At 35.3% G+C, this 14,389-nt stretch overlaps 1 protein-coding gene across 2 annotated transcripts in view; it reads left to right on the forward strand.

Annotated features, from left to right (window-relative positions):
* The window catches only part of PPFIA2 (PTPRF interacting protein alpha 2), a 391,656-nt gene that overhangs the window by 282,340 nt on the left and 94,927 nt on the right, over positions 1-14,389 (forward strand). For both annotated transcript variants that reach the window (XM_072973329.1, XM_006197860.4), the window contains exon 8: positions 7,988-8,209. In XM_072973329.1, coding sequence (XP_072829430.1) covers positions 7,988-8,209 — 222 coding nt within the window. The remainder of the gene's footprint in view (positions 1-7,987; positions 8,210-14,389) is intronic.

A 14,389-nucleotide genomic window follows, 5' to 3' on the forward strand; every position in this document is an offset into this window, starting at 1 on the left:
AAATGCAGACTGAAAATGACCACATTAGTAATTTGTATTGTTGTTTTTTCAAACCTGTCATAGTATCCTCTAATATGTGCTAAAACAAGAAGTAGAGTGGAGATATCAATAGCGAGATCATTTTGCCAAAAAGTATAAAATACAAGGAGAGATTTATTTCCATTTTTAACCTGGGATAGTATAGAAAAACATGTTTAAATTCTTGGCTGCTTCTCATGAGAAAAGTCACCATGACTGTGACATGGTGAGACTTCTGGGGTTTTATTTATTCCACTTGGTCTTCATGTAGGCTGTGTATTTTTGACCATATTATTTATGTTAATGTACATTAAATGTGCATAGGTAAAGCAAACATGCTTTTCTAATAGATTACCACTGCTCTGCTCATAGAATCATCCCCTGGTTCACATCTCACCCAGAGTAAAAGTCAAAGTTCTACAGTGATCTCAAGAACCCATATCATCTGCCCATCTATATCCATCCCATTCTCTTGCTGTAGCTTATTCCATTCTAGCTGCACGAGGTCCTCTTGAAAATCCTAAACCAATTTGTGCCTCCCAACCTTTGATCATTCCAACTGGAACAACACTTTACTAACAGAAAGGAGAAGAGAGGCAGCAAGATCAGCATCTGTAGCATGTGCAAGTTGCCCATGGCCAGGGGATTGGTCCCTCCTGATAGTCGAGGTAGGACAATGGACTGCACGCATCCCTCTCAGGCTGCAACCCGCTCCTTTCCCATAGTGGGGCAGATATACTGGTGGGGCTGGCCAGGTGATGTATAGCACATGCAATACAAGGAAGGTCACTGCATGCCTAGAACAGAGGAAAGATTTCTCCTATAAGGAAAAAGAGTCTGGAGCCAAGGTATAGCTTGACATGAAGCTTTCATGGAAGGGAGTATTCCAGACTCAGGGCACTGACTGAACAATCCCGGAGAAGATAGACAGATTGCGTGAAGACTACTTCCCCAATAGGTAGCAAAGAGGAGAGAATGAAATGGGTCATATTTAGATCTATTGCAAAGGTAAAGCAAACACATTTTCCTGATAGACTCAGTGAGAGACGGGGGATAAAGAAAGGATTTGATGATAACTCCAAACTTTTCAGCCTGGGGAAGCATGTGGAAAGGTGGTGTTTTTACCAATTGAATTGAGGAAGGGGCACAGGAATTTGTTTCTGAATTTTGAGTTTGGTTGGAATGTTTTGATATTTAAGTAGGAAAAATGAGTAGCAGTTGAATATGCAAGAATATACAGGTTAAGCTTTAAGCCTGGAATAGAAAGAAAATTTTAAGAATACATATTTTAGTGGATGAGACTGACAACAAATGTAATATATGTTACATGGAAGGAATAAAAGACCTCTCTGATAAAGTGACATTTGAAAAGATCCTTAAAGAGACATTCTTGGTCACCTTTGATGATCCTCCCCTCTTACTCCATCGTGGTCCCCTCCAGTGTTATAATTTTTAATATAAAATATCCATGCACTGACTACTCCTGACTGAAGACTCATGCAACAGCCTATGAGACATCTTTACTTTGACATCTTGACAAGTTATCTCAAACTTTGTTTCCAAAACCCAGTACTTGATTTTACCCCATCCTAATCCCAAATCTGTTTCTCCTAAAGATTCCCCCATTTCAATAAATAGCAACACTGTTCTTCTAATTGATGGCCAAAAACCTTAAAGTCATTCTTGAGTCCATGCTTTTGGTCACATGTCACATCTAATCCATTGAAAGAATATGGCCAGTTCTCACAACATTCACTGCCAATACTCTAGTCCTAGCCAGCATTATCATCCACCTGGATTATTACAAAAACCTCTGTAATTCATCTCTTTAATTTCATCTTGATCCCTACAGTCTGTTTTTCACAAGAAAGCAGAGGGATCCTTTGAAAATGTGAGATCATGCCACTCCTCTGCTCAGCACCTTCATAAGGTCCCCATCTCACCCAGAGTAAAAGCCAAAGTCCTACAGTGATCTCAAGAACCCACCTCATCTCAAGAATCTATGTCATCCTCCCGTCCACACCCACTCTCATCTTGCTGTAGCCTAGTCAATTCTATCTACATGGTCCTTTTGAAAATTCTGTATCTATTTGTGTCTCCCAACCTTTGATTTTTTCTGTTCCCTCTGTCAGATAAGCACATAATTTATGCTCTCATTCTGGGTCGTGGCGCAGACCATAATTAATTCCCTTCTATAAGCTTGACCCAAATACTGCATGTAACAATTTTCATTGTCTATCTAAAATTCAGATTTAACTCAGGATTCTGTATTTCATCTGGCCACTCCATCTGTAGGGAAATGGGAAGGAGAATGGATGCTGAGCAGGCAAGCATAAATTGTTCACTACAGGTGGTTAAGAAGGATTTACATAAATCACCAGGATCGTGAGATTAACAGTTTGCCAGCAAATGTTTACATGTTACTTCCCTGTTCAAAAACCTTTGATGACTCTCTGTCATTCTATTTAATACACAAAGTTCATTCTATTTCCTATGAAAACCTAAGGACGTCTTAATGTATGCTGGCCTTCCCTTTCAAGTCTCATATCCTCCCATTTCTCCACAGCACGTGTCTTCTGCTGTGTGCACAGGATGACTCATAATGCCCCTGCAGAGAATGCCTCCCTGCCTTTGCTCATGTAGCTTCCCCTTCCTGGAATAATTGCCCTCTCTCTTACTTCACTTGAAATATAATTATCTATTTTTAAAGGACCAACTCAAAGAGTATCACAAAAAATATCTTCTTTCTGCTCCCATAATGCAAATATATAAGCAAAAAATAACTCTGTGGTGATACTTCATTGCAGTGCGTAATTGTTCCTTATTTCTGTGCCACTTCTCTACTTGATGGAAATTTTCTTAATGTCAGCATTATATCATCATATTAAAAAATTCTAAAACCTAATACCTTCCATTTGGCACATAGTAGGTGCTCACAAAGTATTTGTTGATTAAATAAAATTATATGTTTAAAAAATTTTACCATCTGAGCCTTTATTACATTTGAAAACTAACAATTTAAGTGTATCCAGCTACAATTTAAAAGAAAAAAAATGAAAGTCTTTTGTCTTAGGAAAATAATTTCTTGGTACAATACTAAAAGCACATAAAGGAAAAAATGATACATTGGACTTCATTAAAATTAAAAACACTTACATTTGAAACAGCACCATCAAGAAAGTAAAAAGATAACTGACAAACTGGGAAGAATTATTCTTAAGTGTATAGCTGACAAAGTACTTGTATCATATATATATGGAATTCTCATAACTCAGTAATAAAAGACAAACAACTCAGTTAGTAAATGGGAAAATACTTCGGACATTTCGCAAGAGGATACACAAATAGCTAACAGGAACATGAAAAGATGCTCAACGTTGTTAGTCTCTAGGAACTGCAAATCAAAACCACAAGGAGATACTATTTCATACCTATAAGAATAACTATAATGAGTAAAGATAGTAACAAGTATTGGTGAGGATATGGGAAATTGGAACTGTCATGATGACTGGTGGGACTGTAAAATGGTGTAACCACTTTGGGAAATATTTCTTCAAAATATTAAACATAGAATTATATGATCCAGAAATCCTGCTCCCAAGAATCTACCCACAAGAACTGAAAGCATATGTCCACACAAAGACTTGTACACAAATGTTCAGAGGAGCATTATTCATAGTATTCAGAAGGTGGAAACAATCTAAATGTCTACTAACTGGTGAATATGTAAATAAAATGTAGTATATCCACATGATAAAATATTATTCAGCAGTAACAAGATATGAAATACTGGTAACATGCTACAACATGAATGACTCTCAAAAACAAAAATGTTCAGTGAATAAAGCCAGTCGCAAAAGACTATTCTGTGATTTCATTTTTGTGAAAGGTACATGATATGCAAATCTATACTGAAGGAAAGTAGATTTGTGGTTGCCTAGGGCTAGGGATTGGGGGTCTGCTGTAGGTAATTGTTAATGGGCATGAGGTTTTTATTAAGGATGGTAAGGATTTTCTCAAGTTAGATTATGTTGATAGTTACACAGCTCTTTACTAAACACCGTTGACATTCACACTTTAAATGGGTGAACTTTATGGCATGTAAATTAGATCTCGATAAAGCTATTTAAAATAAGCATTGGGTTTTCCTTTAATTCATTCATTTACCAGTTAGATTAAAATGCCATAATTTATTTTAAAGACATATCAAAATACTAATGATTTGGAACAAAAGTTATATATTCTTTTTTTGAGATATAGATCACAAGTTTAATATGACTATTCTACTCTGAAATTACGAAAACATAATAAGCTCACCACAAAATGTATTTACAGTGATTTAAGTGGATGAAATATTACACATTTTTAAACATAAAATATTAATATATACTTCAGAAAAAAATGAGAGTTCGTAATTTTCCATGAATAGTCCTAAATTCCAAAGTAGCATAAAGATTATGCAGTATAGTACACATCAATTATGTAACGGTATTGAAGAGGTTAACATTCTGAAAGTGTTCTATTTTAGTTGTCTCATTACTGTTTATATTTACTTAAATTTCTCTTACCTTGAGCCCATTAAAAATACGCAATTTTTAGACTAGATTTTAATGGACCTCAGGTGCACAAAATTAGAACAATCATTTTTCTAATTAGAAAATGAACATCATTCAGTTGCACTGAACAAATATTTGTAGAATTTATGTATGTGTATGTATACATATGTATGTATATTCACATATCTACACACACACTACATTCTTAGTACTTGTCTATATCATACAGCATATGTTATTTTATCTTATTGATTTATATGTTCCAATTAAAAGTAATATGGTAAAGGGACTGAGTTGGAACTTCAAAATTCTGCATTTTTATTCAAATCAGCTTCATGGAAATTCCCTAAGTTTAAGTTTCTCCAAAGTTCTTAAGGATTCAAATGTTACATGTAATTTTTCAATCACATAAAACATTTTTCAAAGCATTTATTTTCTAATGATTTTTGTAGTTTCTAAAACTTTGCCATTTTTAGTTGACTAGAGGAAATTCTCAATGTGAGGAGGTAGAAGCTCTATTAAAGCTTACGCTTCCTTTGTTACACATGAGTGGTATACAGAGTTAGAAGGTATTTGCTATTATTACAGCAACCCTGTAATATCATTCTTCAGTTATCCCAAACTTGGACATAATTGATTGGCAGTTGGCTCTAGCCTTTCTCCCTAAACCAGTTCTCAGTTGCTGTCTAATGAATATAAACTGGCTTTTCTCAATTCAATGTACAGATAATTGTGTCGTATATAAAGATCACTATCAATGTTTTTGAGATTTATGTCCACAAAAACTGTCCAAAATGTTGTTTCCTTATTAGCTTCACAATAATACTGCTCTGAGTTGTATGTGGTATTGCTCGTCTCAGCGGAGAGGAGTAACTTTGCAAGGGCAGTTCTCTTCCACTAAGAGTGATTCCCAGGCCAGTTCTCAGCTCTGATCGTTCAGCAAGCGGCCATCCCAGCAGCTAGAGGAATCAAGACACTGAAGGAGGATCTGATCAACCAATCTCTGGATCCTCTCCAACATTCACACCTATTTGTAATACTTCTTTTACTATATTAGAAGCTTATCACTTGCAATACAAAAATTCAGTAGTATCTTCAAAGTATTAGGTCTGCAGATCCAACTGATATCTCAAGATACTATCTCAAGATTGACTCTTACGTAATTTTGATTTGCCCAGTTGTTTCTCCACGTGTTAGGTGACTGGATTTATCAACACCCCTTGCCATTAGTTTGCGTTCCCATTCTCTCTGTTTTATCTTTCTCACTGCTTTTGTGGTGCTTTCTATTCTCCCCCTTTTCTTCTACAGTCAGTTCTGTCTAATATGGCATTTGTGTTCCTAAAAATACTGAGTTATGCAAAACAGCATAATAAAAAACACAGAGCTTATGGGGGGAAAGGTGTTGAGGCACAACACTACAAACTTTATTACTTACTTAAAAAAGAGATATGTCTGAGGGTCTGTTTCTATTTTGTACATGAGTTATTAGTGTCCTCCTTTTTTTTGTTTTCTAAAATTCCACATATGAGTGATATCATATAATATTTTTCTTTCTTTTTCTGGCTTACTTCACTTAGAATGACGATCTCTAGGTCCATCCATGTTGCTGCAAATGGCATTATTTTATTCCTTTTTACAGCTGAATAGTGTTCCATTGTATAAATATACCACAACTTCTTTATGCAGTCATCTGTCAGTGGACATTTAGGTTGTTTCTGTGTCTTGGCTATTGTATATAGTGCTGACATAGTAAACAATCTTATGATTACCAGGAGAAGGGGAGTGGGAAGGGATAAATTTGGGAGTAAGAGATTTGCACATTTTAGCAAATATGTAACAATAGATAAAAAAATTTCTTCTGTATATCACAGATAACTATATTCAATATATTTTAATAACCTTTCATAAAAAATGAAAATATATGTATGTATATGTATGACTGGGACATTGTGCTGTACAGCATGAATTGACACATTGTAACTGACTATACTTCAATTTTTTAAAAAAGATAGAAAACTAATAAAATGATTGCACAGTTTTACACATGTTGAATGGTTAAGAATTACATAAATGCTAATATAAAATCAACTCTTTACCTTTAAAAAGATCTGGACTTGGCTTATGGGAGTGGGTGTCAGAAGGATTATAGCTGTGAGTTATTGTGGAGTGGTGGAAAGAGGAGTATCTGAAATCAGGCAGGTGGTACAACACAGAAATGGGTGAGTTGACTCAGAGCTCTCCATGAAATGTGAAACTGGCATTAGATGTTTGAGAAGTGTGCATATGTGCATTTTGTATATTCCTACATTGCTTGATTCAGCTAGGTCCAGTTTTCTGTGTTCAGCTGCTGTTTCTCAGGAATGAAATCATACACAAGAAAACACAAAAGTTAAATTATGTTCAAATTATTTCTTAATGTATCAATCATGTTTCAAATTCACGTTTTCCAAACAAGCATCCTAATAAAATTGACTGTACTTTTGTTTTTTGCTTTTTCTCCATAGTTTCCTGTTTCTACCTGATTGTGATCTTTTTCTCTTAGCATCTGTTTCTCCCTAGTTGCTGCACTGTCTTCACTGCAAAACTTCTCCAGTTCACCTAGGCTGTAGGGCATCCTTCTGAAGACATGGGTCACTCTGGTTTCCAGGCAGCCCTTTCAAAGAGAAAAATCAACCTCAAATTATTTAAACTCTTTTAGCCTCCCTCCTGTGGATTGTGTGCACTCATGACTTTTATGTTGATAGCAATATAGAAGTCGAGACTTTTCTATGCTATACCTTTGTTTATTTAAACTCTTTTAGCCTCCCTCCTGTGGATTGTGTGCACTCATGACTTTTATGTTGATAGCAATATAGAAGTCGAGACTTTTCTATGCTATACCTTTGTTTCACCTGGGTCAGATTCACAGCAAGAATAACCTTCTTTAAAAGGAAAGTGTTGTGTAAGATCTTTTGCTGAGTATCATTGAAAATGAGACTTGCAAATACACAAAGGATCTTGAACAAAAATCGAAAATACTATATAGTTTCTGGGCCCTTTTTTAGTAATAATATGCTGTATTACATAAATATAGTATTATTTCTTTATAATAAATTGTATATATAATTGATAAAAATAGTTGCCACTTATTGAATGTTTAGGATACACCCATGTTTTCTGCTAAACTGTGTATAATGTACATACAGTAGCTTCCAGTTCAAATGCATCTATTAGCCTATTTGAAAATTACGGATCTACCTATATGTTTTAATATCAATTAGGAGTTTTCTCAGAAACTTAGTTTTCCTCCAAGGCGAGTTCTTTTAGAAGTTTCATTTCTCAGTGTGAAATCTTTTTCTGTCTCATTTCTTTAAGTTCATGAATTGTAAAGATGAAGAAAGTTCTAAGTGCCATTTCTTTTTCTTTTCCTGCAGCGTTTGTCCAATGGTTCTATAGACTCCACTGATGATACAAGTCAAATAGTTGAGCTACAAGAATTGCTTGAAAAACAAAACTACGAAATGGCCCAGATGAAAGAACGTTTAGCAGCCCTTTCTTCCCGCGTGGGAGAGGTGGAGCAGGAAGCAGAGACAGCAAGGAAGGATCTCATTAAAACCGAAGAAATGAACACTAAGTATCAAAGGGACATTAGGGAGGTAAGTGATCCGTAACACTTTCAGTCTTTGCTTCCTGAATTCTGCCTCTGAGATGCTTTTGCTATAATTGCCCCTAATGGCACACACTCTTCACATTTTCTCAAAAGATCATATTTGGGATGCATTATATTAGTCATGAAACTTGTTCGCTAAGGCAGAAATAGTTTCCTTTATCACCTCTTTAAATATGTATGCATAGAAAATGTTGGTACCAAGTCTTAGATGTAATAAAATCTACAGTTTTTAATGAATCTCTAACATTTTTAAACTGTTAATTTTAAATAACCTTAAATTATTTGGGTATGAATAATGAATTGCTATACTCTTAGCATATGGGAATACTCAAAGACATAAGTTAAAATTTTTCCCTCTTATTTTGATTTTGTGTTTATGAATGTGAATGTATATCTGTGAAAGTGGGAACCTTTATATATTCAGTTCTTGCTAAACTTAGCATCACTTCACCTGTTTGAAAACAGGGTACTTAGAAGTTATTACAAAAGTTACAAGGAGATGTTTTATTCATAACATTTCTGAATCATCTTACCAGCTAAGGTGAAAAGTTTCAAGTCTTTTCACTTTATCACTCTATTTAATTAAAAAGAAAATTACCTATATTTATGAAAATTATATTTTGTGACTTTTCACCTGTTTCATTTTTACATGTTCTTTTAAATCATATATTTTTTTATCTTGTGTACATCATTAACTAGTTATTGGATTTGACTCTATGTATCCAATTCTTCATATTCTCCCCTGAGCCCATTTTATCATACTTTTGCCTCCACAATCCCATCAAAACTGTTCTTATCCAAGGCATTAGTGACCTCCAAGTTGCTAAACCCCAAGTGTTATTTCTCAGCCCTTTGAAGCCCTTTGATCTAATTACCACCCCGGGTGTACTTCTTTACTTGGCTAATAGCACAATAAATACACTCTCCTAATGTTCCTCGGTTTTTGCTTGCTACCATCATGTCAGGCTCCTTCACTGGCTTTTCTTCCCCTCCTCAACTTTGGAATGCCTTCCCTCCTCTATCTACATTAACTCCACTGGTAAAGTCATGCCATTCCATGTTTATGGTTCCCAATTTCTGTATCCAGCTTATCCTTCTCTTCTGATTTCCACATGCCTGTATCTACATCTCTAATAGGTATCTCAAATTAACATCCTCAAGACTAATTTCCTGATATTCCCCCAAAAGCCAGACTTAACTCACAGTCTTACATACCCCAGGTGATGGTGACTCATTATTGGCACTCAGACCAAAAACCTTGGGACTGTCCTTGGTGCCTCTCTTTTACACACACTGCATTTGATTCATCCATAAATCTGTTACTTCCAACTTCAAAATATATCCATCATATGACCTCTTCTCACAATCTTTATGGCTCTTCCGTATTCTACACAACTATCATCTCTCGTAGGATTATTATAACAGTCTGTATTCAACGCAGATGTCTGAGTAAGCTGTTACAGTGTAAGTCAGCTCAAGTCACTTTCTCCTTAAAACTCTTCAGTGGCGACCTGTTCTAGTCACGGTAAAATCAAATTCCTTGCCGTAGTCTACAGCCACGTATGATCCCCACTGCCACCCTCTGGCCTCTCTGTGCTCATCTGCTACTCTTTCGTTTTAGCCCACTCTGTTCACTTACTGTGGCCTCTTAAGCCAGACCTATTTTGTTGCATTTTCTTTTTCTTCTGACTTTTACTCAAATGTTGCTTGCTCCGTGTTCCCTAACCATGGCATTTACACACAGGCACTCTCCCTCTTCCTTCTTTTTTTTTTAATCTCACAGTAATTGCAACCATCTGACACAATATGTACTTTACTGACATACTTTTTAGTTGTATACCTCCCTCTCCACTGTGCATAAAAAGTCATAAGAGCTGAGATATTTTGTTTTGTCTCATTTTGTTCATTGCTCTGTTTTGATCCCCAGCGCAACTATTGAGCATATAATAGGTACTCAAAAACCCTTTGTTGAAAGAATGGATATTTATGGGCTTGGATGAAATGAGAACATGTACCCAAACAAAGCCTGCTATCTCAGAGTGAGATAGATGATGCATAATGTTCTATGGCTGCACAGATAATGGTAGTGTGCTCTAGATCTACACCTTTATGTGAATTAACAGGTCATGGAAGTATCTCTCATCTTCACTCCTCCCACAAACGAAACTCAGAGAAATTATAAAGTAGATGAAGTTTAATCTCTCTTCTGTATCACTGTTAAGGAAAACTAGAATTTTTGGCTAGTAAACCACCAGGACCATTTCTTGAGCTTTTGCTCATTTTCTATTTCTTCATTCTTAGTCCTAGAGGTTTAGCTGTTTTTCTTTTACTTAACACTCACCTATTCCATTAATGCTTGTTTAATCCAGTGTCATTTGCAGGTAGAGCCCAGTGTCTCCACCTTCTCCTTTCTTGTTGTCTATGTTAAAATGACCCTTTGATTCTCATAATCTTTGGTGTAGGTGACAACCAGCTAAATCAGATGGGAAATATCAATCATCTGATGCCAGAAGTTCTTTTATTAGGAATCCTCTCTAATAGGTAAAGTGTTCTGTTTTCACAAGGAATTCTTGTAAAATACAACTGTTCTCATCAGGTCTATAATTTCTGTGTAGTTACATTTTAGGAGAAGAATGTCTCTCATCATTCACCTCTGAAGGGAGGATGCAAACACAAATGCTTTCAGAGCCAGGCAAGCAATATAAATGTGGGAAGTGCCAAATGCATAGTAGGAAGTGATAAAATTAACGGGATCTGAACAAGGAGCCTGCACTACTCTGCCTGCCTATATAGTCTGGATGCATCACATTTGTGTGTGTGTGTGTGTCTGTGTCTGTGTCTGTGTTAGGGACATTGTGAAAGCCGAATAAAATATTCAGGTCACAGGCCATGGGACCCTGGCTTGCTACTAGAAATTTCTTGAGGACCAACCATGAAAACTATTATAAGTGCGTTATATTTATCTAATTTCTTCTGTCCTCTAAGGAAGGTACTTGTAATTACCCCAATTTTTGTCAGGTTAGGTAAAGTGACTTGTCCAAGGCCTATCCACTACTGTCCCCAACACACCACTTCCCTCACCGCTCCAAGCACCAGGAAGAATACAGGATCAGCAGGACTTCAAAACCTGTGCTTCTTCCACTACAAGCAGTTTCTAAAGTCAACAAGATACAACCATTTATTCAGCGATAGCAACTCTCATAAAAATTGCTGCTGCACTATGACTCCTTCCTAAATAATCAATCTTTTGATCTTTCTTTCCAATAAGCAAGAAAATGTGAAAATCATATCTGTTAAAAAGGTATCATGTAACGCTCAAAACTCCAGACTCTGCTTTTATTTTCTCGAACAATAATGTTTTCTTGGGCTGTGGTCACACAAAGTCTATTAGATTGCAAGCTTTTCTATAGGAAAAAAAAGTGATTGTTCTTGCTTCCCCTATGACATTCCAGCACTGTATGATTTATGTATAATATAAGCAATAAATATGTATTGAATTAATTAAGGGAAAAATTAGAGAACAGGAAAACCTGATCATATAATTAAAAACTGAAATGCTTTTTGCTATGCATATGCATAGTCTAATATATCTCAAATAAATTTTAAAAATATATTTCATTAATGGTTTCAGAGTACATTATTGTAATTATTCTTTGTCAAGAAATAAATCTATTCAAAATGTACTTTGAAATTTTGTCTCACACTCACCCCACCCCCAACAACTGACTGTGACCTGTTGGAGTAGAGGACTGGATTAAAGCTTGGCATAGTACACATATTGCAAAATACAGTCCATCTCATAGCAGAGGTTTAGTTTAGCTCTCCACTTTTTAATCAAGAAGGCTACTAATTAGGTATTGGATAATAATATCTCTTGAAATAGGTATATATGCAAAGAGTTAGAATTTTCTGTGAAATATTTCAATTCTGTTTTGCTTTGTGAATAAAATCAGCTTTTCTTTTCAACTTCTTATTAAGAGCTCTTTGAATGTTCACTAGGTGATTCAATGAATGAATACGTATCAATTTTGTCTTTTGTGAAACATGGAGTTATGTTTTTCACTTTACTAACTTTAACTTACTATAGAATGATATTCATTTGACAATAAAATTCAGTTTCTACATAAACTTCAGGTCAAGAGAAAATTAAATCTTCACGCAGCTCTTCCCACCCCCACCCCCCTTTTTTTTAGGCAGCAGTTTTCAGGAACTAGAAAAAAAACTTTCTGTTTTAGAATTTCCAAGTGACACACAGGGAAAAGATACTGCTCCAACTTGTAAATTCAAATTTTATTTTTGGCAATGCAGCCTGCAGTTAAAAACTAAATCTCCCACTGAATCACTGAATTAAAAATGCAATACCAAAGTCACATCCAGTGACTCCTACGTGTAAGGTATGCCATAGAGTCAGGTCAGCTAATTATAGGTATGGTAATAATTATGATAGACCAGAAGATATTATTCCTGAGTGTGTATTGTACACGAAACACCATGCAAAGCACTTCAAATAGTATATCATAACAATGTTATGTAGTAGATGTTCACATCCCAACCAGAAACTAAAAAAAAAAGAAAGAAGAAAGAAGGTGAAATGTAGAAAAGTTAAGCAACATTTGCTCGTAACAGAGTTAATAAGTATCAACAACTCAGATTTAAAGCAAGTATGCACTTCTTCATGCTCATGATCTGAAGAAATATGTGTATACCTTTAACAAATTTACTGATTTTATAATTTTGTAACAAGTTTATCTGTTGTAGGCTAGATTTAGAATTTTCCCTTGGGTTACCAAAGCTGACATAACATTCCCAGAGTTCTGTATGAAAATGAAATTAACAATACAATATTAACAATTGTAAGAACTCTGAAGGAATCCTCTAAGATTGAAAACTGTAACTGCATTGGGATAAAAAATAGAGGAAATAGAAAAATTCAAAATTTAAAATAAAAGATTTTTAAATAGTAGCTTTTGTTTGGATGGCTGAAAGCTAGGAGTATGTATATAATTTTGATAAAAAAGATTTAGTTTGGATAATTTTTGCCAAATTGATGGATTAATTGAATTTCATACATTTGATCATCAGTATTAACATACTGCTGGCAATGCTTGGTGTTCTTGGGTAGTGGCAGTATGACAATCTCTACCTCCCTCTTTGTGTTGCAGTTTTCTCTATATATCTCTGTCCCTAAATATTCCTCTTCCTTGTAAGAACACCAGTCACAGGATTTAAGGCCCACCCTATCCTGTATGAACCCATCTTAACTTGATTACATCTATAAAACCTTATTTGCAAATAAGATTACATTCCTAAGTCCTAGGTGAACATAAATTTTGCCAGGGACACTATTCAACCCAATACATAAAGACAGGTAAGTGTCAGGCCATGAAGCTACTTGTTTTCAAGGCCTTGTAGCTCAGATTTTACACTGAGGATGGAGGGGAACAAAGGTATTTAAGCCTAGAAGCAGATTGGCCAACAGGTTAGGAATAAGTAAGGAGGAAAACAGACTCATAGCAAGACAACAGATTAGGCTATTAAGTTAGGAGTTAAAGTGAAGGAGTTTTCTTGGATGATGCTAAATTTCTGTACAGAGTAGTGTCATTCCTTAGTCAAGTAATACAAGGCAGGGGTGGGTACCCAGAGAGACTGAGGACAGCATGATGAGTTTCGTTGTAGAATATGACTTTTTAATTAGTTTTAATTTTGTAAATGTACATAGTTTTTCCAAGTCAAATAATATCAAGAGTATACAAAGCTAAACACACACACCCACAAAACACATACATGTACACAAAGCCTCCACCCACCTGCCATTTCACCTTCCTCAGATTCTTAATTTCAACACTCTTAGCCATTATTTCTGGTATTTTCTCTCTTATTTAAACTTAATTTATGTCTTGCTATTCTATTATATGAGGATTTTAGCTCTCTTATTCTCTCCCTTTCTTTCTCTTCCTCCCAACCTTCCACTATAATTATCTCAAAATCACATTCAGCGTTACAGTTATTATGACTAAGTAAATAGTTTTCACAGATGATCCAAGGAGTAGTTTTCAATGATAATATTTTCTTTTGTACAGCTTTATGTTTTTCCAGGATTTCATTAATTACCTGATAAATTAATTTGCTTACTTATGCTTAAAACTAAGTAAACCTTCCCACTCTC

This window comes from Vicugna pacos, chromosome 12, assembly GCF_048564905.1.
Source record: "Vicugna pacos chromosome 12, VicPac4, whole genome shotgun sequence".
Taxonomy (NCBI): domain Eukaryota; kingdom Metazoa; phylum Chordata; class Mammalia; order Artiodactyla; family Camelidae; genus Vicugna; species Vicugna pacos.